This window comes from Dromaius novaehollandiae, chromosome 1 (genome assembly GCF_036370855.1).
Source record: "Dromaius novaehollandiae isolate bDroNov1 chromosome 1, bDroNov1.hap1, whole genome shotgun sequence".
Taxonomy (NCBI): domain Eukaryota; kingdom Metazoa; phylum Chordata; class Aves; order Casuariiformes; family Dromaiidae; genus Dromaius; species Dromaius novaehollandiae.
The window spans coordinates 3,502,773-3,528,534 of record NC_088098.1 but is presented as its reverse complement, the minus strand read 5'-3'; the positions used below and the strand labels follow the sequence as shown (position 1 = coordinate 3,528,534).

General features: G+C 37.9%; 1 protein-coding gene across 5 annotated transcripts in view; it reads left to right on the top strand.

Annotated features, from left to right (window-relative positions):
• UPF2 (UPF2 regulator of nonsense mediated mRNA decay) overlaps positions 1-25,474 on the top strand; it is a 73,554-nt gene extending 48,080 nt beyond the window's left edge. For 3 of the 5 annotated variants that reach the window (XM_064502826.1, XM_064502938.1, XM_064502764.1), the window contains 7 exons: positions 137-276; positions 2,337-2,441; positions 3,894-3,992; positions 5,674-5,841; positions 12,117-12,258; positions 16,097-16,217; positions 24,147-25,474. In XM_064502826.1, the coding sequence (XP_064358896.1) occupies positions 137-276; positions 2,337-2,441; positions 3,894-3,992; positions 5,674-5,841; positions 12,117-12,258; positions 16,097-16,217; positions 24,147-24,156 (785 nt within the window). In that variant the 3' untranslated portion in view covers positions 24,157-25,474. Of the gene's footprint in view, positions 1-136; positions 277-2,336; positions 2,442-3,893; positions 3,993-5,673; positions 5,842-12,116; positions 12,259-16,096; positions 16,222-24,146 lie in introns of those variants that run through there. The other 2 variants (XM_064503011.1, XM_064502883.1) reach the window with 1 other exon arrangement.
• Positions 25,475-25,762: the final 288 nt, after the last annotated feature.

Here is a 25,762-nt window from a genome sequence, read left to right as displayed (position 1 = left end):
TATTATAACCACTGGAAGCATACTTCATGCTCAGTAACAATGGACTTTCCAAATGATCTTACGCATATCATACAACTTTAATGGTACGGGCAAAGATTATTATTTGTTCTAATTATTTCTTTTTTTCGAATTTCAGGCCTTGTGAATGACAAAGATTCCAAAGACTCCATTACAGAAGGAGAGAATCTAGAAGAGGATGAAGAGGAAGAAGAAGGTGGGGCAGAGACAGAGGAACAATCTGGAAATGAAAGTGAAGTAAATGAACCAGAGGAAGAGGTGAGCTTGATCATTTCCCTTGCTTTGCATTAGTCTTGTGTAAGAAGAATTCAGTAGTCAATAAATTGAGGCTCCCTGAAGCTCTTGTGTGTCAGAGTTAGCAGATGAAATGTGGATATGCACAACCAAGTTGGTGCTGTGGCGACAGTATTTCTGTCCTAGTCACTTTTATATGCAAACTGAATACAAAGTGAGGCTTAGTCCAGAGAAGTTATGGCAGAAGCTTGAACCTGACGTTTTGCTTAGTCCACCAGGGTATGTGTTGCCATTAGTTTTCTGGCGTAAAAGCACTTTCAGAGCACTTTGTGACTTTCGTAGGAGCAGATGTATTGACTAGATGTCAAACCAATCGTAGGAAAAAAGGCATCCAAAGTATGCCTGTATAATATGAATAAATAAAGGCTTTATAGTGTATCAGCCTTCCTTGTTTACTGTACCAGTAATCTTTTGAGTTAAAAGTGGTGTAGCCAATAGAAAAGCAGGTGTATACATGGAAATTCCAGTTTGTCACTGTGACGCAGCAAAGTTGACCTGCTAATGGTAGTATTATGAAAAAATGAATTTATTAAGGAAACAGGAAGCACTTCTGAAGCAAATAGAACATCTTATTGTTGCAACTTATGACCTGAGACAGAGAATTTACTGGATAGGTAGCTGTATTAAAAATCTTATTTCTTGCAGAAAAATCTTTTTGATTAATTTGTAGTGATTTAGTGTGTACTTACTTTTTTTCTTTTCTCTTCTCTCTCCTTCTTATAGTTAAGTTGGTTGATTGGTTTACTAGTAAGTTTTCCTTCAGTGCATGCCTCCCAGCATTAAATTTTCTGAAGTTTGTCTGGTTTTGTGCCTTTACCCCAAAATTAATATCATCATTAGAATCATAAAATGGTTGAGGTAGGAAGGGACCTTTGAAAACTCTCTCATCCAACCCTCCTGCTTAATGCAGGGTCACCTACGGCAGATTGCTCAGAGCTGCATCCAGTCAAGTGTTTGAATATCTCCAAATCTGGAGACTCCGCAGCTTCTCTGGGCAACCTCACAGAAGGGGAATGGAGGAAGCTTATGTTTAAATGGAATTTTTCAGTTTTTGCCCTTTGCCTCTTTTTTTTGTTGCAGGGCACCACTGAGAATAGTCTGGCTCTGTCGTCTTATTTCTCTCCCACTGGGTGTTTATACACATTGATAAGATCCCCATGGAGCCTTTTCTTCTCCCAGCTCTCTTGGCCTCTCCTTGTATGAGATGCTCCAGTCCCTTAATCATCTTTGTGGCCCTTTGCTGGACTTGTTCCAGTAGCTGCATGTCTCTCTTGTACTGGGGAGCCCAGCACTGGACCCAGCACTCCAGATGTGGCCTCACCAGTGCTGGGTAGAGGGGATGGATCACCTCCCTTGACCTTTTGGCAACACTCTGCCTAATGCAGCCCTGGATACTGTTGGCCAGCTTTGCTGTGAGGACACACTGCTGGCTCATATCGGCTCAGCTTGTTGTCCACCAGTCCCCCCAGGTCCTTCTTTGCAGTCCAGCTGGTTGGCCCCCAGCCTGTACTGGTGCGAGGGGTTGTTCCTCCCCAGGTGTGGACTTGGCATTTCCCTGGGTTGAACGTAATGAGATTCCCATCAGTTCATTTCTCCAGCTTGTTGAGGTCCCACTGAACGGCAGTGCAACCACCTGGTGTATCAGCCACTCCTCCCGATTTCATAATATATATTCATGAAAATGCCAAATAAGGCTGGCTGAGTTCAGGCTGTAGGTTACTATGAAACATTGAATGCAAAACACAATGTGCAACTTTACTGAGACTGAATTGTGAACAGCTATGAGGGGGAGATGTAGAGAACATGTACAAGGAATCAGGCATGAGTGGATTTTTTTCAAGCAGTGTGTGTGTTGGGGTGCTTTTATCATTGGAAACGGACAGCAGCACATTGTCAATGAAGATAAGTAAATCAGTTGTATAACACCTTGTATTCCGAGGGATCTAAATAGTGAATATGTGTAACTCTATCTTTTAAAATAATCAGAAGTTATATTGTCAAATTTCAAATATTGAATATTTCAGGAGGGCTCTGACAATGAGGAAGAAGAGGGTGAAGAAGAAGAGGAAGAAAACACTGATTATCTTACGGACTCCAATAAGGAAAATGAAACAGATGAGGAGAATACAGTATGTATGGTTTCTTTAGATAAGTGAATTGATTTTTGCATCTTCGTTTTCTTACTGAATCTTTTTAGCTAATGATGCTCATAACTTACCTTGGAAAACACAGTAAGAACACTCCCTACTGTTCTTTCAGATGCGTTTTTGAGCTTTTTTTTTTTTTTTTACAAGCTTTCGTTATTACCTTCTGTAAACATTCATGCTATCAACTTTATTACAAGATGTTGTTGTAGGACTGTGCATTTTCACAGCTGGCTGAACTAGAAAAGGTTGCATAAATGATGGTTTTGCCGTGCCAGCGATGGTGGCAAATTGATATGGTACAACAAAGTAAATGAGTTGCTCTGCACTAAAGCTCAAAAGTGAAAAGGAGACAAACCAAGAAGAGCAAGATTCCTGTAATACAGATTTGGGAGAGGCAGATCATAACATCTATAGCAAAAGAATCTAATTGCACCTGACTTGCAGTTGCATAGTAAGGAAAGTAATGATCGTCACAGAGTGACATGTTGAGGTGCTAATTTGAAAAGCTGTGTATAAAAGCAGTTTTTTGTGGTCTGTGCTGTTAATCAGCATTCAGAAGAGACTTCAGTATTGCTTAGAGCATGGGAACAAACAGCATTGCTGTGAAAAACTGAAATGAGTGAAGTGGAAAACTGGTTCCAGTATCTCCCGAATGATGGCTTTTGCTTGGTGCTAGTCAACTGTTAAAACTATATGGGAATGAAACTTGGAAACTAAATCTGACATCAAAAGAACTTGTTCAAGACATGACTTGTGCTGACAAATTGTCCTCACAACATACTGCTGCCCCACTCAATTCTGCTGCCTTTACAGTAGTACATGATGCTGACCAAGGAAAGTATTTTTGTAAGTCTTTGGTTTTGTTCCCCCCACACGTACACACTTGAGCGGGGGGAAGAAAAAATGGAATAGTGAATAGTGCTGGGAAGTAATATTCCCAAAAGCTATGAGATAAACGGCTCCCATTGGATAAGCATTATCTGTGTACTAAGAGGCATGTTAAGTGCTATTTTTGTCAGAGGGGGCTTTCCAAATGCTGAAGGATAGTCTTCCTCCTGAAGAAACCAGCTCATCATATGGATTTCGAGGAAAAAATAGTTAAATAGATTATGAGTAGGTGGGGAATAGAGAGATTTTTCTTTGTATTGTTGTCATGTCTGAAATGACATATGCAGGTACGTCAGAATATCTTCAGTGGTCCACCTTTGTAATAATTGTAGCAGTAAACTTCAGAAGGTGTTTCTGGAAGAAAATAGTCCAGGTCGGAAACCTTTTTCTCTAACAATTTACTTTACATTTTTTAATTTTTGAAATTTTTGAAACTTTTGATTGTGTGTCATGGAAGCAGTGAGGGTATTTTTTTTCTTTCATTTCTAGACTGAATGTTCATATTTCTGAAAGGAATCTAATGCAATCTTTTTTCCATTGTACTAGGAAGTAATGATTAAAGGAGGAGGACTCAAGCATGTCCCTTGTGCAGAAGATGAAGACTTCATTCAGGCATTAGATAAAATGATGCTGGAAAATCTTCAGGTATAAATCTTAATTTTTTTCTTGTATTAAATAAATGTAACTTACTGTATATGATTTTTAAGAAAATAAGTGATTAATGCATAGCTTACTATACCAAACAACATGGATTCTTTTCCTTGCTTTTGGCCTCTTCTGTGCCATAGCAGACTTCCATTTCTGCACAACTGTTGTCTGTTGCTCCCTCTATGAATAAGGCTTTGTGCTGTCCACCTTTCTAGGTAAGGTCTCTTTTGAAGTGGAAAAAACTGTCATGAAAATCAGATCAGGCTGATAGTGGGCTGCTTTTCTTCTTTTTGCCTTATAACCGCAATATTCTAGATATAAAGGCTAAATTGAGCTAAACTGTTGTCTTTGAGTAGGTATGCTACTCAGCTGTACCTGTCTCCTGCCAGCTGAGAAACAGAGAGAACAGAGATTGACTTGATTCTGATTGTTGAAATGATGTCAGTATTTTTGCAAAGATTTAAACAAAAAGCCCCAAGCAAAAAAACCCCAAAAATTGATATTTCATCTGTTAATATTTCATCTTTTTTTAAATGGATGACTTTGTTATCTACAGACAGACATTCTTTTGCATTTAAAAAAAATTAATTAATTCAAGCCTTAATTAAATCTAACTAGTAAAGCATTTAGAAACACCTTTGTGACGAATCCTTGCTGCACTCAATTGTGGACTTTCTTAGAAGTGGCTTTTGCTAGAAACTGTATTTTGTGGTTTTTTGGTTTTCTTTGTTTCACTAATTCTCTGGAAGGAGGAAAAGCTCTGAGGTATTTTTGAATTTAAAAAATAAGTTTGTTTTTTTCTTTTCTAGAAAATAATTATTTATTTAAAAAATCCCCTTGTTTCAGACTAGCATTTTCTATTTAATCTGGCATGTGAGATCAATGTATTTCAGAAATTTGACGCTGAATCTGAGACTGTGGGATGCAATTAAAACAGTTTGACAGAAAAAGTAGCTACAGTTAGCAGAACTGAGGCAAGGTACAGAAACAAAATAGAGAACAGAACTTCAAAACTTCATTTGCATTTCTGTAGGTAGGATAGTTGCTGATTATATAGGAAAAATGCAAAAGTGACTTGTTTCCATGTCTGAGATTGAAGACTGGAGAAAGTGTTTGGATAGTGAAACAACTTTTAATTATATTGGATAGTGACAGATGTTTTATTAGACAGTTAGTAAAAATAACTGCAGCAGATACTGTACAACATTTCTGACTTTATCCGTAGGCTATCCAAGCCTAGTGTACAATATACTTAAAATGTAACTGCATTTAAATCTAAATCCTGTAAGTACTAGATGTTTTTACAGTTGTACCTGATAAATAATTCAGTATTGAGTACTGCAAGCCGTGAATCAGGAATGCAGTAGTAACATCTTACAAAAACCCCTGAATCTAAACTGCGCATTCTCAAGTGTCTTAAATTTCTTGATTTGTTTCCTTCAAAGGTTAAGGTTTCCAAAATTCCTTTAAAATTTGAAACATTCTGTACCTGTAACTTTCTTCTCCACAAGCAAGGAAACTGAAGGATAATGTAATAAAACCAAGTGAATTTATTTGTATATTACTTTCTGTTTTCTTAGTAGGTTAAATTTTCCCAGTCATGAAAATGTGAACATTGCCAGACTTTCTGGTATTTTTAGCATCTGATCACGTGCAGTTTTTTCTTTTTTCTTAATAGCAACGGAGTGGAGAATCTGTTAAAGTACATCAATTGGATGTTGCTATTCCTCTACATCTCAAAAGTCAACTAAAGAAGGGTCCCCCACTTGGAAGTGGGGAAGGAGAATCAGAGTCTGGAGACACAATGCCGTTTGTCATGTTAACCCGAAAAGGCAACAAGCAGCAGGTAAGAGATTACATAGATATTGCTAAAATTAAAAAATCCCAACACTTTAACTTTTTGAAAAGTTACTCTGTATGACTTTTAAAGTCCCAGACACTTTATTTTCTTCATCCTTTTTCTCAAAATAGGATGCAGACATCTTAATTTTGTAAATAGAAAATACTAAATGTAGTTTCCTGGATTTCTTGGTTGTTAATAGAAATGACGTAGAACAGTTATCTAATTAAATACTATATTAATTTTGTGTTTTAAGTTAATTTCTCATTAGACCCATGAGAGGGTGATATGTCTTGTGTGGACAACGCACAAGCATTTTAAATATAGTTGTTGAAAATGAACCCATGCAGTTGGCGGACTGCCACTGAAAGTTTAAAAAAAAAAAAAAAAAAAAAAGAGTAGGAAACAAAAGGAGATTGGATATCTCAAAGTCTTGAAGACTGCAGATTTTGCTGAGAGCACTTTCAGCTTCAAATCAAGATACATGTAGTTTGCTATGTTCAAATTTCTATGCAACTGCCACTTGGCTGCATTTGTACAGCTTGGAAAACAGCTCCTATTTTTAAAGGCTTTTTTAGGGGATTCTTCCAGAGTGAGTGTCTCTGAGCAACTTGAATGGAAATCATGTTGATAAAACAAAACCCCTTGATAAAACAAATAAAACCCTGACTTCAAGCAGCCAAACTATTGGTTTGTCTTGGCTCTTTTCTCTAGCATGTGTTTGGATTTTCTTGGGTATGCAAATGAATAGTATACAGATAAACACCTAACACTTACTGAAAACGCTTTTCTCATCATGGTTTATGACCTTTAAAGAAGCCTTTTTGTTTCGGTTGTGTTTATTGATGATGAGAATGAGTGACTGGAGTTAATGGGGAAAGGAAAAGCGGAACATTGTTTTATTCCATAGGTCTTTACCTTTCAGGTACTTAGACCTGTGCCATTACTTTATTCTGACTTTCATCAGCTGAAACTTGTCACTAGTGTAGAACAGTTGAGGTACATAAAGCTGGAGTAGAATCTTTTACTTCTTGTGAATGAAAGACACGTTAAAACTCAAACTTAACCTAATCTGTGCATGAAATTAATGTGTCCTCAGTTGCACCTGTGCAGTTTGCAGATGTGGAATCAAAGGTACAATACACCTTGCCACATCCTTAGTATTAATATCAAGTATTTAGAAGGAAATGAGAAAAACCTGCTCTGTGTGAATAAAGACCGGGTCTTCTGAGCAGGCACTTATAAATTGTTTGTAAATTTAGCATGTTTTAAGTGAAAATCTGTGAGATACTAAACCTCATGGTGCTATTTTTAGGCACTGTTCAGGCTGAAATTTTAATTTTAAATAACCGTATGCTATAAGATATTTTAGCTTAACTTGCATGAACTTCAAGATATTTGAAAACCACCTTGATGCTTTTTCACATTTGTTGTATCTGTGTGCACACAGTGAACCAGAATAACATAGGTAAAAAGAATCTTTAAGACTTCAGTGTTGTTCATATGCAAGGGTCTAGAAAGAAGACTGTTCAACTGTGGAGAACGCTACCGCTAAAACTGTGATGGTCTAATGTTTTAAGTGGGGTGAGGAGTGGTTGCAAGTTTGCTTTCTGCTATTAACTGTAAAACTGCTGTTCAGTTGCCCTACTCTGGAAGAGGACTTGCACAGCTAGGAAGCACCTTTGGAAGGTTTATCTCTTATTCTGTGTAACAAGTAGGAGAAATAAAAATAGTAGTTTAGGTGGAAAAAGCTTCTGTAGTCTTCTCGGGGCAGTTTTGGTTCCCAGCTGCAAAAATGCTGTACAGGGTCTGGTTGACCAGGCAAAGCTGAAAATAGTACACTTTACTTGAATCAAGTAGCAGTCACTTTATCAACTTTACCAACAGGCCTTTGCAGAATTTTTTTATAGTAGACAATTAGTTAGCTTTGGGTTTTGTGTAGATTTAGAATTTGGTTTTGGGGCAAAATGTTATCGGAGACCAAATGCAGTGTGTAACTGTTAGTTAAAACAATTTGACCTTGATCATAGGAAGGGTGGAAAGTTGTTTCTGGCATATGCTGCAAAAATATGCAAACTCGCAGACATGAAATGGCAGCTAAATCCCCAAATTTATTGTGAATGCACAATAAAACAAGCATACATATTTAAGAGTTGGTGTGTTGATTAGGAAAATCTTATAAAATGATGAAATGTTAGCCATGCAAAATGTCATTTCATCTCTTAAATATTTGTTAAGAGGAAAATAAAAGGGCCAGAGTTCTTGGACTAAAAATATTTTGCTTGATCATTTTCTTCCTATTGCTCTGTGTAATGCTTTTCCCTTTTCCTTTATTGGGGCTACTGGTTTTTGTAGTAATGTTTGAGGGTTTCTTTATTATTTAATAGTATTACTAAAGAGGGGGTGAAAGAAAATATTTTTAACTTTGCTTTTTAATCTAATGACTTGTGCAAGAGCTTATAGGAGTTCATGTTTCATCTAAACAACCCTTTGTTCCCACTGTTGTCTTCATGGTACCTGTGCAGAAAGTGAGCAGGTCTAAGAGTTTGTGATTGCACATCTGTGTTTTTGGGGAGGTTGTTTTTTTGGTTTTGAAAGTTTAATTATTCTCTTATGCAAATGCTGTGTTAAATAAGTGCTTTCAAAGTGTAAGGAGTGATACCTATTTGAGTGGGCACATCCACAGTTGGATTTAGTAGTGCTAATTAATTGATTTCCTTATTACATTTGGTTGGTTACTCTGTTTCCTGGTGCATTAAAATTCTTGCAGAAGTTCAGAGTGGGGAGCTCTAACTGTTGTCGTTGAGCTGAAAAGGGCTTGGAGAGAACTCTATTCAAATAAAAAAAAACCTGCGTTCAGCTTTTTCAGGATGACTTATTGGGAATATCTGCAATTATCAGGAATTTTAGGACCTTCATACTCTGTGAGGCGAAAATACTGCTGACAACCTGTGGCTTGAAAAAGAAAGCCAAACTTGTTCAGGAGTCCTGTCCCCTTGCCGCCTTCCCCCGGTATTTGCTTTTGGGAGTAGGCTTTTCCTGCCAAAACTCCGTTTGGTGTTTCTAGAAATGCAAGAAATGGTTGCTTTGCAGAGTGCTTCAGTTCCTGAGTCAATGAAAGGCTGCTTTGTCCAGAGTTTGTGTTCAGACAAAATACGTTAATAGACAGCTTTAACAGAAAAAATAAGCAGGAAAGAAGAGGTGGAGTTGAAAAGAAAGTAGTTGTTCCTCCTTATACTACTTAATTTTAAATCTGAGGGAGCAGTGTGTGCACCGAGCTTTGAAGCATATTTTACCCCTAAGCTATATCTGTCCAATTCCAGCTTTTTAAAAACAAGAAAACAATTTGCAGGCAAGGTGGAAGGCTAAAAGTTCTCTCTCATTCTAGTAATCACTAGAAAAATAAGCGCCAGCACCGCATTACCATGTCAACCCGATCGATTCTCACGTTCGCAGTTGGTTTGATCTCTGTGCTGTTTGTCAAAACTGCTTCTGAAACCAGGAGCCTTTGCTGTTTTTTAACAAAGGTGTTTATCGATGATGATAAAATGTGCTGCTCTTAATTCCACAGGTTAATATTAGGCAAGCGAGGTCCGGTCACTAAATGCTTGGTTCACGCGCCAGCGTTCAGCCGGATTTTGGCGAGGCGTTAGCTGCTGGCGTCTGGAGCAGAGTACAAGAGCGGCGTTGTGCAGCACGCCTCGTGACCGATCGCTGTTAACCAGCTGCCGCAGCCTGAATTAATAATCCACTGCAGGTTGATAGGAGCAAGGACACCGTATTTCATCTGTTGTTGTCACCTTGTGACTTGCAAAAACACGCGGTAGCGAGGAAAGCGGGCAGAACGGTGTCTCGACCCGTCTGCTATAGCAAAGACGTTGCACGACAAAACTAGGAGCAGTAAAACTGCTGCTTCCACCTAGTGAAATCAGGCTGTAGCATGATAAATTATCCCCAAGCTGTGGGAAGACAAGGTGAAATGCAGGAATTCAGACGTTGCTATAAGGCATCAGAGCTGAGGTCTCTCTGATGCCATTCGTTTTTGGCAATGTCTGAGCAATTTTATGCTGGGTAGGTGTGAACCAAAGGCAGATTTAGATAGTAGAAGGAAAGTACCCTGTTAGCAAGCAGGTTCCCTTTCATTTGAAGGATTTTAGCAAGATTGCCTTAAAGTAATGCTGATATCCACAGAGCAGTTGAATCTTCCCTTCAGTGATAAGTTCTTAGTGATGTTCTTTATCAATTCTGTAACTTAATCCAGTCTTCTGAACGGGAGAAGTATTTCTTACCATTTTCACATTTGCCATCTTTTCAGTTGAACATGAAGTCCCTACAGTCTCTCTCTATCATTTTTATAAGAAGTTTTCAATATGCTTCTTTATTGTTTGTACATTGGAAATGTTTCATTTGCTCGGTAGTCGTCATGCGCATTAGTAATTGTCACCAGTGGTTTGATTTCAGATGGCAGCCATCAGATTGCCTTGCGATAGTGATGCTGTGGTACAGTGATACGTCTTCTGAATCTGTCTCATTTCCTCCTCCTGTATTTCATGCTTTTCTTCTTTTGCTTTAAGCACGCTGTCTGAAAACACTTACCAATCCCATTACGCTGATAAATGCTGAGAACAGACGAAAAATAAAGGATATATTAAGACAGCCACATCATTAAGCTCCTCGCCTGGGAAATGATTGTTACCCTGAGATGCTGCTAATGGATTAAGTGGTTATTTGTGTAATTTGCCTAAAGTTCTTTTCAGAATATTTGGAAACTTGCTTAGTTTGCTCAGCAATGAATAACTAAAGTTTACTTTTTCTGAAATTCAAAGAACTTTCATTTTTATTCCCGTCCCCCCCCCCCCGTCAAACACATAACAAGCTTGCATTTATACTCAGTATAACTGCTAAATACCTTGCTAATGAGCAAAAAAATTCCTTTGCCTCATTTAAATAAGTCTTTTAGCTGATATGGTTTCACTGTATTCGGGGTTTTTTTCCTCAAATCTTTGTAATAGTTTATCTTAATTGTTTCAAACACAGTTGTTTGCATTCTTTATTTTCAAATGTGGCCTTTGAGTACTCGGTGTCCTCTCATATTCCTCATCAATCTGCTGCCAGCGGTGCACTGCTAGGTAATAATTACTGTGAAATATCAAAATATCTATTACATGAAATACAAAAAGATACACTATGAGGATTTTGCTTTTGCTACATGCCATCACATTAGAGGTTCTTATAATATTTATCTTTTTGTCAGCAGCTTTTCACAGTGCAGCTGAAAAGAACAGGTACCAATTTGCCCATTTCCATTTCAGTGCAAACAGATCTTAGATGAAAAGAACAGGCAACAGGATTCATCATAGTACCAAGAATACAGAGTGTGATTATTTTTAAACACATTGCCATAGTTACAGCGTGGAAATCTTTATTTCTAACAAAGATGCAATCAAAAGGGGAAGTGGAATTTTTTTCTAAATATATTCACAAACTTTAACATTAAAGTGCTTCTGAAAACTCTCATTTCTCTATTTTGAAATAATTTTAAAATATTTTTCTGTGAAAATAAAACCTTGCGTTTTTGGAGCCTGAGGAAAGAGGAAGCATCTTCCAGATGCCTCTCTGAAAATCGCAGCTGTAGTTTTCTGACACAGCAAGTTTGCCTTCGATGTAACTTAAATCAGAGGTAACATGTTGAATGGGCAGTGTGAATGTTTAAGGAGGAGGTGAAAAGGGAAAGATTAAATTTGATTGAATTTGACACCGTGGTTGTCTCTTCACCAATAAGCACTAAGGAGCTAGAATCATTCATAAAATATAAAGTAATGACCAAGGAATGCCAGAGGGTATTTGAAAACCTTAGAGCGTTTCCCTGTTGTTATCACAAGAGATAACAGCAGAAATTACGCTTTAAGAGGTGGTTGATCTCTTTGGAAGGTGGCTGTATGGTGCAACTTGTATCCAAATAAGAACCAAAACATATAGCAATCTGTTCCTGGTGAAAACTTGGTGCAGTTTCTTCCCGTAAATACTCTGGCTCAATAGTCTTTTGTCTTAACAGTACATCTACCTTTTTTGTGCATTCTGTGTGTCTTTAGAACATTAAAATATATTTTATTTTCTCATGCTTCATTGTGTGAAGTAGATTAAAAAAACAATGTGCTTCCCAGTAGAAAAATTTGCAGGAAGTATCTCATCAAGGCAGCTTAGAAATAAACATATGTAACAGTCTGTCTCTTGTCCTTTGGTTCTGTGATGGGTTCTTAAAGGCTTATTTTGCTTTGCAGTTTAAGATCCTAAATGTACCAATGTCTTCCCAACTTGCTGCAAACCACTGGAACCAACAACAAGCTGAACAGGAGGAAAGAATGAGGATGAAAAAGCTCACTTTGGATATCAATGAACGGCAAGAACAAGAGGACTACCAAGGTATGAGTACAAAAATATTATTTGTGATAATTAGCAGTTCAGGTTCTGAATATTAATTTTTAATACTTTATGGAAAATTTGTACTTTAGTTTCAGCAATTCATATTTACTCCTGGTATTCTGTGCTTGTAGAAGTTCACATAGCTTTTCCGTGAAAGAGAACTTTTGGGTGGGCCACAATAAATCTCACCATTTCTACTCAGTTTGGGAAAGGGGAAGAACTGAGATCTTTGTTTCCTTCAAAATAAAATAACATAACACAAAATGAATCTGTTGCTGATGGAATTGTCTCAATTACTGGAAGAGAAGTGAGTTGGATACAGGAGGAATTCATGCTGTGCAACTTATCTTAAAAAAAAAAAAAAGAGAGAGAGAGAAAAAACTGACTTACTACTAGAAAAATACTTAGGATCTTCATGCTAAGACTTGCAAATACTACTTTGCCTAAGAAATAACAAAGGTCAGCTCGGCCTCATATTCCTAAAGTTTCTGGAAGCCCAGCAAATGCATAGCCTGAGAATATAATTAACAGAATGAAGGTTTCATACTAATTACATGATCTGAGCTTAAAAAAAGGAGTATTTGTGTGTGTGTGTGTGTGTGTGTGTGTGTGTATGTATGTGTATATATATATATGTGTGTATATATATATATATATATATGTAGATCAAGTATTTTGGCTAATTGGCTAAAATGGACTAATTGAAGCAAACAGTTAAAACAAGAAATCAGCAATAGCCTATAAACCAGTGTACTTGATGTATTTTGTCAGACTCAACTTTCCTTGGCTTACTCTGATGATAAACAAAGCCAAACCAAATAAAACTGATGGTGTTCCCGGTTCTTAGGTTGGTTTTTCCATTCAGCATCTCCAAAGTTGTTCCTGTGTGTTTTGGATGTTTTGGGTTTTTTGTGTCCCCCCTAACTTCTCCCCCCAGATGTTGCAATCTTGTGGTAATCACAATGTAGGTAGTTAATTATCAGGAAATCCCATTTATGGTATTTAGTGAAAGGTCACTATTCATCAAGAAATGGGGAATTTAAATTTAAAGCAGCTCTGATTATAAAAACACTATGGAATCTAACACTTTCAGGATTTTGAGTAACAGAAGAGCTAAATTCGTAATCTTAAAAAGGATTATTCTTCCAAAGGGAGTGCGTACAGAGCTCTGACCTGGGAATGCGGCTCATATTTAGTACTAAACATTGTCATCTGCTTCAGTTTCTTTTCCGAGGCACTGCCCTCTCGTGAAGCCCACTTGTGAAAAGGGAAGAAAAACAGTAGCCTTCCAGATTAGGCATTTGAGTGCGGTCTCAGGGGTTTAAAGCATTTCCAGCCCCCCATTAAGAACATTTCTGATATTTGGTGATGGTCAAGGCATTTGGGTGGTTATGGCTTGTCATACAACTTGTGGGAAGCTTCATAAATTACAGTCAGTCTGTTGAATGTAGGACTTTGTGAGTGCTTGTACTTCTCATCCAAAAAAAAGATCCCGTTTATTTTGTCATAATAAAATGAATTGGGCAACTGATAGCAACTGATAACCAATAGTGGTCAATTTTGCACTTTCCCATAGACTTTCTGGGTGCTATCTGTAAAGCATTAATAGAGGGGGGAAAAATCAACCCAGGAAAAACTTTTTTTCCATAATTCATATAAATTTTAAAAACAGCTTTTCACCCTTTTCTTAATCTGGGTAATGTATACACTAAAATCTAACTAAAAATGATATTTTAATTTGATAGATTAAATAGGCCAAACTGCATTCCTTTTTAGGTTATTATTTTAATTCATTTTGTGTAGTTGCCTGTTAATCTTAGCATCAGCCTGGCTGTAACAAGTTGGTATGTGAACTCTGAAAGAAATTTCTATTTCAAGCTTTGAAGTTACCAAGGGAGGAGAAAGTCTTAAAATTTCTGGAAAAAAAAATGCCTTATGGTTATCCTGACATTTCTATGCAACTTTATCTGTACAAGATAACTAATAAAAGAGGTCTGAAATGTCACCTGTGTATGACATAGTATTAAATAATCATTTAATATTTCACTAATATATTTATTAGTGTTCCAAAGATATTTTTAATTTAAAAATGGCATTAAGAACTGGGTGAATCTCTAATTTAGATTAATGTCTTTCTATGTGCAGGTTTTTTCTGCACTCAGGACAAGGTTGGGTGGCACGACCTCAGCATAGCTAATACAATGCATTCCTGTGTCTGCCTTCCGCCTGTCTTCTTAGTTACTCAGTTTCTCTGTTCCTGGATTTTCACAAAGCTCAAACTTTTTTTTTCCACTGTGTCGAAGGGGAGAGAGACCAGCGTGCACACCCTTGCTCACTCATCTCTTGCTTCTAGCACCCAGCTGGCAACGTACCGTAATCCCTTCCTGTTCCCTTCCCGGGTCTAGTCGTTCTCTTGCAGAGATCTGTCCTGATGCACAGGCTTGCTTTGCAGGATGAGGTTTCCTGATGTTTACCAAAATGGACCATTTAATGTGTTGAACGGCTTTCTTTGCCTTGTCCAGCTGTGCGCAGGGGAGTATACAGAGTATGAATACACGGTTTAAGAAGTGACGTCACTGTTGTATATTAAATCATTTGTAGTTGTTCCCTGTTTCAGAGATTGGGTGGATAGCTTATTTACTCAACACTTTGCCTGCTTCTAATAAATGGCAATCGAATCTCATTAAAGACTTCAGTTTCATGTCTTGTGCAAGTCTTTGCTAGAGCAGTTGAGTGCTGTTTCTGGTGGATGGTGGGTATGGGTCTCCCATGAGATTACCAGAGACGAGAGAACCAGATGGAGCAGACTTTCAGACGTAATCTATTTAACAGGTTATTCTGCTTTTCCCCTTCGTTTATTCCATCTGGCTGTGTTTGCTGAGCAATGTAGATTCTTGCACAGGTGGACTGTCAGAAATGCTTTCAATTAGACGTGCCAACATATGGCGGCAGGTTCTGGGAAGGTTCCTGTGATGTGTTCCTAATTACATCAGATACTTAATAACCACTAACTTAGCTGGCCAGGAGCATGTTGTCCACCCCACCCCCCTTTTTTTTAATAGCTTATAAATATTTCTCATTCCTGGAGAAATGAATCTTTACCGAATGACAGAAGCCTGATGTTTCTACCTAGCCTTAACTGCCCAAATTTTGGATGTCCAGAGCTAAGCTAGCCAGTGTAGGCTCCTTTGCAATCGGTTGGAAGAAATGGGTGCATGCAGAAAGTGATAAATTCAATGGGTAAGACAGCTGGCATAGCGTGGGTCAGCTGAGTCACCCTCTGCAGGTGTCCTTTGGTGTCTTGTCTGTAAAAGGATCCTGTTATGGCTAGCTTAGACGTAAATACCTGACTTCTAGGTGCCTAAATTAGGACAAGTCTCTCCTCGAGTCTTTAATTGGCAGCAACATTGTGCAGTTGTTATTATTTCAGAGTAGCTTTACGCTGTGGCCTATCACCCTGCTATGAACCTTTGTCCCTGATTGATAAAGTCAGTGGTGGCTCATACGTAATGAAAGAAAAGGTCACAGTTCCTTTCTTAAGCACTTGTGATGAAAACCACTCCTTTTGGTTGCTCCTGTGGGAACATCTAGGAACATCTGGAAATGCAAGTTCACATTATAGGGTAGCTTGAATTTGTCAAAGCTGTCTGTGCAATTTTAATAACTTGTTAACGTTAACTGTTGTGGATATGTGGGATAGCATAAGGAATGTTAACCCTCAGGTACAGGAAGGTGTACATAAAAAGTGTTAATTCATGCCCCTGAGAAGGATTTAAATTCCTCTTTGGAAAGATGCACACCAGAGGTATTTAATTTTCTCTCTGTTTTGAAATTACAGAGATGTTGCAGTCTCTGGCACAACGTCCAGCTCCTGCGAATACTAATCGTGAACGGCGGCCTCGTTACCAGCATCCGAAGGGAGCACCTAATGCAGATCTAATCTTTAAAACTGGTGGGAGGTAAGACAATCTTCCTTTAAATGTGGTAATTCTGGTTTTAGGCAAGTGATTACCTTCATAATTGAAACAGATAATGATCTGCATAGGGTGTTTGTTAATACTTTCCATTCTGAAGTATTCTGTTAAAATACTAGCAAGTCAGTGTTTTGTGCTTCTAATAATAGGTCTGTAATATGTCATGAAAGAAGTTTGGAAGACGCAATGTTTTTTTTAGATGTTAAATGGTTAGTAGAGTTTGAGCCACTGGTTATAGGGGAGGAGATGCAGCTCTACTTTCTCAGTGCGAGGGGGAAGACAATGTTCAAAAATCTCTAGATAAATTCCCATTATGATGTTTCAATTCTGTGAGCTTGAGAGCTCTACCTCTGCATTTGAAGCCCTAAATAGGGGGAAAATACAGAACAAGAGGGGGAAAACACAGTGCAATAGGGAGAAAATCTTTGATTTTTTTAGGGCTCAAGAACATACCAAAAGCAATATTAGCATGAAAGAACAATTCCAGGTTGCCGTTTATGTCTAAAATTCCAATGAATTGGAAACTAGGTTGGGATTTTATCAAATGATCTCTATCCTGCAGCTGAGTACATAAGAATTAATGGAAATGGTTAGAGACCATTGAGCAGAAACATATATCTGAAATACTGTACATCTGGGATGGGTCACTCTGGCAATAAGAGTAAATGGGATGTGATCACTGCTTCTAAAGCAAACTAACGCCCAAGGGGAGCAACTGCCCATCAGCAAAAGGTTTAAGTTACTGTCAGAATTATCTAATAATTTGTTGGCTGCTAATAGTCATTCTGCAGCTTAATGGATCTCAGCATGTATGTTCTCACTTAGGGTAAGTTTGAGTATAGACTATTCAAATTAACACTGCAGCAAAAATTTAAATAGTTGGAGATTCAGGTGAAATGCAGTGTTTTCATGTTCTTCTGCTTACAAGTTAATTTTGGGGATAGATAGATGGGAGCAGTGACTGGGGGGAGAAATTCCTACTAATTGGCCTGTCTATAAATTGGAAAAATTCAGCACTTAAACATACTAATCCCGTGTTATGGTAACATTGCCAACTTTTTCTGGTGCATTTTATAGCTTCTTGATGATCTCTTACTCCACTGAACTCCTATACAGATAGAGCATGTATTTTTAAAAAACAAAACCACCACTTTTTCTAAAAAAAAAAAAAAAGTGCATTTTAAAACAAATATTTTTAAAGAAAAACCTTAACCAGATGTAACTCAATAAAATGACTGATTCTGTCCATGTAGCTTATTTTATATTGCTATGGACTAATACTGTCATAGAAATGCAAACTATTCAGTTACAGTGAATTGCTGTAATACGTACAGGTGTCTCATAAAAAATGTATAGTCTTCTCTTAGCTCTATTTCAGTCATCTCTCAACAAATTTCTTGCAACATATATGAGAAGCACGCTGCAGTTCCCCTTTAAATGTAGCAGCCAGGCCAGTAGACGAGACATTTGCAGATTTTTATGCAGTTCTTTTGAAATCTTTTCCCTAAACCATTTTCAAATAAAAATCGTTTGGGACTTCACAGTAAACTAGGTCAGACGTTGGCCAGAGACCAGTTTAAGCAGCAAATGCTGGTTCAGACAGCCGTGCTGTGCGCTTGCAGTTCTGCTGTCGTTCTGCGTTAGGTAATTTGCTCTTTGTTCCTGTTAACCTGTAAGCGCCTTGGAGCAGGGACCAGGAAGCTTACTTTAATGGGCATGTTTAATTTGTTGTGTAGCATAATGCTCCAGCTTGCAGTCGTGTGTCAGTTGAGCCACCTTAGCCTGCAGTAATGCAACATTACTTTTCTTAACCCTCAGTGAAAGATATTTAAGTGGAGTTATATTTACCAAAGGCTGTGTCCACCCATCGCTTGCCACCAGTGGTAGGTTGCAAGGCGGTTAACATTTGTACAGCTTTTGGTTTATAGCCTACACTGAAGATTATGCTCCAACTTTGAGGGGTGAACTTGCAGTGTCCTTGCTCAGGCTGCCTCGGTGCCCCCGGGCTCCACGGAGGACACTAGAATATTTTCTTATTTGTTGTGAGCCACATTTTCATACTATGAGCTATTAATTTTGATAGCTGTTTGAAGAAGTGTTCACTTTATTAGAAGTATTTTGTGTAATTTTAGATTTTATCACTTATATGTTGAGTGAGCTGTTTTGGGTGGTTCTTCCTTATACGTGAAGATGACTGGTAGGTTCGCTTCCTGCAATAGTGACTCAAAGCTAAGTAATTTTAGTTTATTGGAAATAGTTGTCTGCTACTCTTTAAGGCATGTAAGCTTTTGTTCTAAATTCCCGGAGGTGAGGGATGACCTGAGCCAGTAAATCTGGCTGATTCCATTGTACCACACAGTCTGACAGACTCCAGAAGTAAATGTTTGGATGGGGAGTTTCTTGCATCTTAAGTAACGTTAAGAGAGGAAGGAAACATATTTGGTCTTTCACCTTCACTTCTGTATTAATAAACATAGCCTAAATATCAAACATGTTTTAGAAAGTATATCCAAATCTGCCTATCAAATTGAATGATTCAAAAATCGAGTAAGGCAGCACAGGGGGTTTTGGTATGGTTTTGGTCTTGAACAACCTGCTCTAGCTTTGTTGTTAACTCCGCTTTCGCAGCAGGAATTTGGACTGCCAGAGGGTCTTTCTGACTTAATTTTCTCTGTGATTCTATTTTGCTCCACCAGGGTCCTGGAGGGTTATTATTTGTGTGAGTTTAATTTTCACAAAAGGAAGCAAATTTGGCAACTCCTTCACCTGTGATAAAACTGCAGTAAGTGAAAGGATGAATGAGTGAAGGCTGTTCCTATAATGCAGTTCACTTAAACACTGCAAAAGTTTTCTTTGTCTCTTATTAAGCATTTCTGTGATGATGAAATGCAGTGAGACTTACAGATTTTTTTCAGATTTTTTGTTTAGCATGTGCAAAAATGCTGGACCAAAAATGAGAGCTTGTTGCAGTTCATTCATAATTGCCTGCTTATACAGCCTCTGTTTTTAAGACTTGCTAGTCCTGCAAGCAGCAGATTCTTTGAGGGTCTCATATACAGTTAAGGCTCACTGGGCTTAAAGAAAATTTACTGTGACTCCATTAAAAGCAGGGTTCCTTGGTGTGCTTCAGCAGAACTGGGAAGGCAACAGTTTTCACTCTTGCATCCTGTTCTCTAGCATTTGTATATTAAAAGAGGATTCTGCGTTTCCAGAAGGTATCCGTTTAACAGTTTGCTAACCAAAGTTTGCAAAAGTCACCTTACGCTTTTTTATTTTGGTGATAGAATTATTGTGAAAACCTTCTTGTATAGTTCTGGAGAATAGCTTCTTACTGCACTAAAAAGACTTGCTTTCCTTTTGTTTAAAGAGGATTGAGATCCATTAAGTGCCTTGCTTATTAAATATAAATAACCCCATTTTATGAAATGTGAGGGTAGAGAAGCAGGCCTTACTGAAGAGTTTTAATGCATTAAAGTTAAAACTCTATTAAAAGCAGTAGCTTCAAGACTTGCTGCTGTTCTGAAACTTTAGTAAAGATGAATTGTCTACATCAACAGGCCCCCACGGTGAGGCGTTTTGAAGAAAACCTCAAATATTTCTCGGTAGTGGGACGGAGCCCTTATTGGGGTCCTTCCTAAGCTGACAAACTAAATCGTATTCAAGTTCATTGATAATTTCAGATCTGTTTGCATCTGACTCTTACTTCTCTTTAACCCCTTTAATAAAGAAAAATGAAGCATAAAGGTAATAACAGGATGCTAAGATTTTATTAGCTAAATATTATCATAATAAAGAGTGTTTTAGTAATGCTGAAAAATCAAAGTATGGATAATAAGGAAAAACATGAAATTTGACATCCAGATTTCCTGTTTCTGGTACGGGGCAAGAACGCTTTATACGTCACTCACTGTACAGTTGCTGTATTGATCATTGTTATATTTCGAAATTTTCAATTCACGGATTATTGAAATACTGGAAGTTTCGGTCAGGGTAAATTGCTCAGACTCTGAGCCTCAGTCCAGCTGACCGTCCCTGACAAGTCCTCTTCTCCGGCGACAAACTCTTGTGTGTTGGCACAGCGCCGTTTTGAGCACTGACAGATCTGTTTCTTGATTCATTCTGCTGCTTTTGAGATCTTTGGCTGTCATTCTCAATGATCTCTTGAATGCTTTTCTGAAAAATGGACAGGGCCTCAGTGCAGCAGCAATATTTTGTTCTTGCTCCAGGGAGCTTACAATTAAATCACTCTCATCCTCTCCTCCTAGGTGTTGTAAATGTTAACAGTTCAGTGCTCTATTTGATTCTGTGGGTTAACTCTGTTTACCTTCTCCTGTGCTATCTTCTTCACCAGTATTTTAATCATGGCTTTTTCTCAGTGTCACTTTTTTGACCCTGTCCTACCTTCTTTCTCCTACTAGATGTATACCCTAGCTTTCCATGAAAGCCATTCAAACCTGGCAGCAAAATGCGTCCCTCCCTTTTCAGGTCTTTCAAAGGAGGAAAGCCAGTGGGTGGTTTTTTTTTTTTTTCTTTTTTTCCTTTTTTCCAAACTTTACAGCTTCTCTTGGCACACTCCACTGGGGTCGAACAGGATGTAAGGGATAAAGAGAAGAAGCCGGGCCCCGAAATGGTTGTCTTAGCAACGTGGTGCTTTTGGGCCCTTGCGCTATGAGTGTGGGACATGAGTCCAACTTGCATAGTATAGGTGACGAGACCTGATGGCAGTCATCGTTTAGAGGGAAAGAAAGGCAAAATTATATTTATTAGTGTACCCATTTATCAAAAAACTGTTATTTCAAAAGATATTTAAACATACTTGTATATTCAAAAGTTTAGTTTTGTGGCCATCTGGAAACTACCAGTGCTCTAAGCACCTTGCTGATACAGGCTGATTTGTATACTATGACTTTGGTTTGATTTTTATTTCAAAGTATTTTATGGCTTGAAGAGAGTATAAAATCTGTGCAATGTAAAATCACGTACTCAAAGTGTAGGTTTTGTGGATTGTCTGAATCTGTAATGTTTGCAGTGCAGAAGTTACTAACTGGGGTGCAGAAGATGGCCAGGGCCCTTTAGACTTTCAGTGGTCCAGAAACACACAATCAGAAATGTGACTGGTCCACAGAGTATATTTTTGCACAGGTACATTGATAACCGTTATTTAAAGTCCAGTGTTGCTCTTTCTCAATATAAAATGGATAGACCAACATATTCTGCGGTGTAAAACTTCCAGTTTTGTTACTCAGAGCTCTTACTCATAGCAGCAGTAGTAATGTGCTTAGACCAAGTCTACAAGCATTTATAACTCTTGAAATTTCTCTCCAATCCATGTTAAGGTACAATATGTTTGTAATCACTGTATCATACAATATTTATTGCTTTCATCTCTGAGGAGTCAAGTCAGGTGCTCTCCAGGTTCTCCTCTGTGGGGAAATGTCCTTCCCCTACCCGCAAAGCTTATGCAACTGAAAGCAAGAAAATGTATTCTGCAGAATAAGACACGCAAACAAGAGAACTGCTCGTGAAAAAGCATTACGTCTAGAATGGAGAAGTACATTTTAGGTGCTCATTGTGTTTTTATTTCATGTTCCTGTTTTTGCTTAAAGTGATTAGGAGAGAGAAGGGGAACAGACAGCCCCGAAGCTGAGATTAGTCATAGAAAGCAAAGCAGCAAGTGAGTTTTGAGAGGAGGTGTTTGGAGGAGGAGAAAGAAGGCGCCTGAAATTCGTGAAGAAATAAGTTGCTCCAGAAATGTAAAGAGTGTTGTGGGTTGGTGGAGGACATAAAGGGATTAAGGAGAAGTGTATAACTTCATCTTGAAGATCTCATATGTTAAGAAATTATAAGAATTCTTTTGTGATATTGTCATGTCAACAATATGCAGAAAGGACTTGATTTCGTAAGTCAGACATATTATCCTGGACACATCTCAGTTTTGAGTCATTACTTTGTCTTGCCTAGTCTCCCAATCTCATATGTGTAATGGATTTTTAATTATTTCCTAACCTATAACATGGTGGGTTTCTGTGCATATTTCTGTGTGTTTTTACAAGTTCCAGTTTTCTTTTCCAGACGTGGTTAAGTTACTGTGGTGGGTAAAATGTATCTGTGTTCCTCAACCACGTGGAGGATGCAGCAGCATTAATCCTTGTGCAGTGCTGCGGAGAAGCTGAGTATAAGACTGTTATATAGTTCAATAGCTGCGTCACCAGCAGGGGAGGGTGGCTGGGGAGGTAGTTCAAAAATTTGATTCATTTTGCACATATAATTTAAGGGGTTTATAATTAGGTGCAAACTTTGATCTTGCCAAATACAGGTTTGGGCTAAATTTTTTTTTGAATTGAAGTTAGATTTTTTTTTCTCTCTGCTGGCAAAGTGATGTGGTGGTATATGCATAGCTTTTCCCTGTTTTTTTTTTTTTTTAAAAAAAGATTTTTTTTGTCATGACTCATTTTTAAACTGTAAAACTTGGGACTTTTTGTACTGTTTACTAGTTTATAGAGACACATAATGCAAAATGTTTTGAAAATTCCACTACTAGTTTTTTTTTTACCAGCAGTATCTTGCCCTAATCCTTTGAAACACAATTTACTGCCTTATCTACTACCAACATGCTGTGGCAGCTGCTGTTTAGGATGAGAGAAATTTTTTGCTAAGTTAGATACAGCCAGTCCTAACCTTGTTCTCTTCCTCCACATCAACAGGTAAAATTATTTTTAAGGGGAAATGGAGAGGTAAAATCCCATGTTCTGTAACTCATTGATGTTTAAAGTTTCTTCTCAGTTTTGGCATTCTGCAAGTTAAATTTCATTTTATTTAGTGTATTAAAATTAAAGTTCCTTGCTTTGCAACCATATGGCCAATGTTTCTACTGTTTTGTGTGCCGCAAAGAACTGGAATATGATATTGCATAATACTGAAACAAAGTTAAAATCAGAATTGAGAAATAGAAGCAATACCACAGTTAAAGCTCCTGACATGTATCAGCTCAGTACTTCCTGACAAAAATAGACAGTGTATTTAAATAAAACACATGATCGTATTTGTACATGATTGCTATGGTAATTCAGCATTTTTATCTTATTTGACAAATATTTGAGACATGTGCACCAACGTAAAGAATACTAGCTGTTTTATTTACATGGTAAAAGGCTTCTTGTAGCCCTGGTGATTCCTTATGATTATAAATATTGTCTAATTTATACTTTGGTTTGTACCACTAAAATTTAATTTATACTCTAGAAATCAATTGAAAAACAGCCCAGATAGAGTAACTGCTGGCTCTGCTGAAGTTAGTGCTACTGGATTAGCATTGCTTCTGGATTTCTCTGATCTTTTTATATCACGTTCCTGCAAATTGGCATGATTGTTCAATGCACATTTTTGTTCTTATGAAATATAAATATGATCTTTCCTGGGTAGAACTGTTTTTCATGCACAAGGGATAACCAGAGATGTTAATATGGCTGTCATCTCTCTAAAAATGTTGTTCTCAACAACTATTTGACTCTAGAAAGCCCTTTCTAACCATTCTGCACTACTTCTCCTAAACATTAAGAAATTGTGCAGAAAAATGAAAATTATTTGAAATAACTTGCATTTCTATTAATGCACAAGATATCTCTGCACTTTAGGTAGTTTAGCATCTTTTCTGGGAGAATAAGGCAGATATCTGTTTCTGAACAATTTTAGATGCTGAGATACTGCGTAGAGGGTGTTTTCTTTCAGGTGCGACTGCTGCCTTTTGGCAGGCACAGTCTTTTTAAAAACTTGTACAGCTAACAGAAATATGTAACTTTAAAATGTGGAGGCTAAAAGAGTATAATATTGCTGTTGATTGATTCCAGGGCTGCAAACCTCTACAGTATCAGATGTATGATATTAACCTGTTTCTCTTATGCTTCCTTTTCTTAGGAGACGTTGATCCAGCAGCAAGTGTCATTTCATTAGGTCCCGTATCTCTGATGTTGTGGATAGTGGAGTCCTCCAGCAATTAAATGAGAGCAGTGGACACATCTCAGCATGTCAGTCTAGAGCGTTCAGAATCGAAACCTGGGACAGGCTGGGGCCGTGGGGCAGAAAAACAGCCTCCTCTCTCCCCCCCTCCTCAAAAAAACCGCACAGAACAAGTGGAAGCTTTCCGGCATGGCCTACCAAAAAAAAAAAAAAGAAAAAAAAAAAAAAAAGCATTTTGTTATGGGAACCGTGTGAGGGTTAATCTTCTCATAAGACAGGAAGCACGTGAATGAGATGGTTAACTTGACCAGTGAGCAGCTCCGTGAAAACAAAGATCAACTTGGAAGGAAGATGGATTACACTGGAACAGGAGAGGTCTTGACGGCTCAGTTCGTGGGAAAACCAAGTTCTAAGCTTGATGCAAGTTACGTTATCTCTGAATAGAGCAGTCTGTTCGAAGGATGCTCTTTGGGGGCTCTAAATCTATGGCAGAAAAGTGTAGAGCAAACAGTAAAATCTAACAGAAAAACCTGGCACGTAGGACTACAAAATTACGACGTTATCAAACATCAGATACTCCTCAGAGAGAAAGCTTTTTGGTTAAGGAATAACTTTTTTTCTGTAAGACAAGCAAGAAAGAGGGGCTGGGGTGGGGAGGGGTGAAAAACTTAAGAGCCAAGGAGGTAAAATGTCTATTAAGGTTTAAAACAAAATGTGAAGTTGATTAACACAGGGTGTTGACCCATATTGCTTAGAACAGCCTGACACCAGCCTAAGAACAGGGATATAATTGAGCCCATTGTAAGTATCATTGAAAACCAAAATGTGCCAGTCAGCATGACAGGAGGATGTCAAGGAGTGGATCCAAATGTTTTGTTGATCTTCATGGGTTGATAAGCCTCTGTGTCTATTGAAACAAACAAACAAACAAAAATTTTAAAAAAAGAAAGATTTAAATAAGTCTGGAAACGAGTAGAATTTCTATTTTTTTTTCTAAGTAGAAATGAGGTTTCTTGGTCTGTTTCTGACAATCTGTTATTTATTAGCATAGGTTTTTGTTTGCTTTCAGGTAGAGGTAGTTCATTCAGTTAAGGAGCTCATCTGTATGTTACTAATTCTTTTTTTCTAGCTCTTTTAAAATTCTTTTTACCACTGTTTTTGGTTTCTGCATGTAGGAAGAGAGACTTGTAAAATTGTAACATTTCATACAGAAATGCCGCCCGATCTTCACCAGCTTCAGAAATCTGACCTTTGCCAATGCTGCAATAAAGTGTTGTAATTTAGAACTGGTGTCTGTCTCCGTAAATTCACTTTGCTCTTCTGAAATGATCTTCTGAATAGTTTGTGGTATACGGAGGGGCTCTAACTGGGGCAATACTTCGCATAAGGAGCATAAAGAATAGATGGCATTCTGCCAACGCAGGGGGGATCCTGCCCTAAGAAACATACTGACTGGCTTTAAAACAGACCTGTCTCCTTGGTAAGAGTTGCGAGCTTTTCTTGCTCTTTAGCAAAGAGTTGTGAAACAACTGCGACCATCTTTTGGTGTAATTCATTAAGCCGTCATGTGCAGG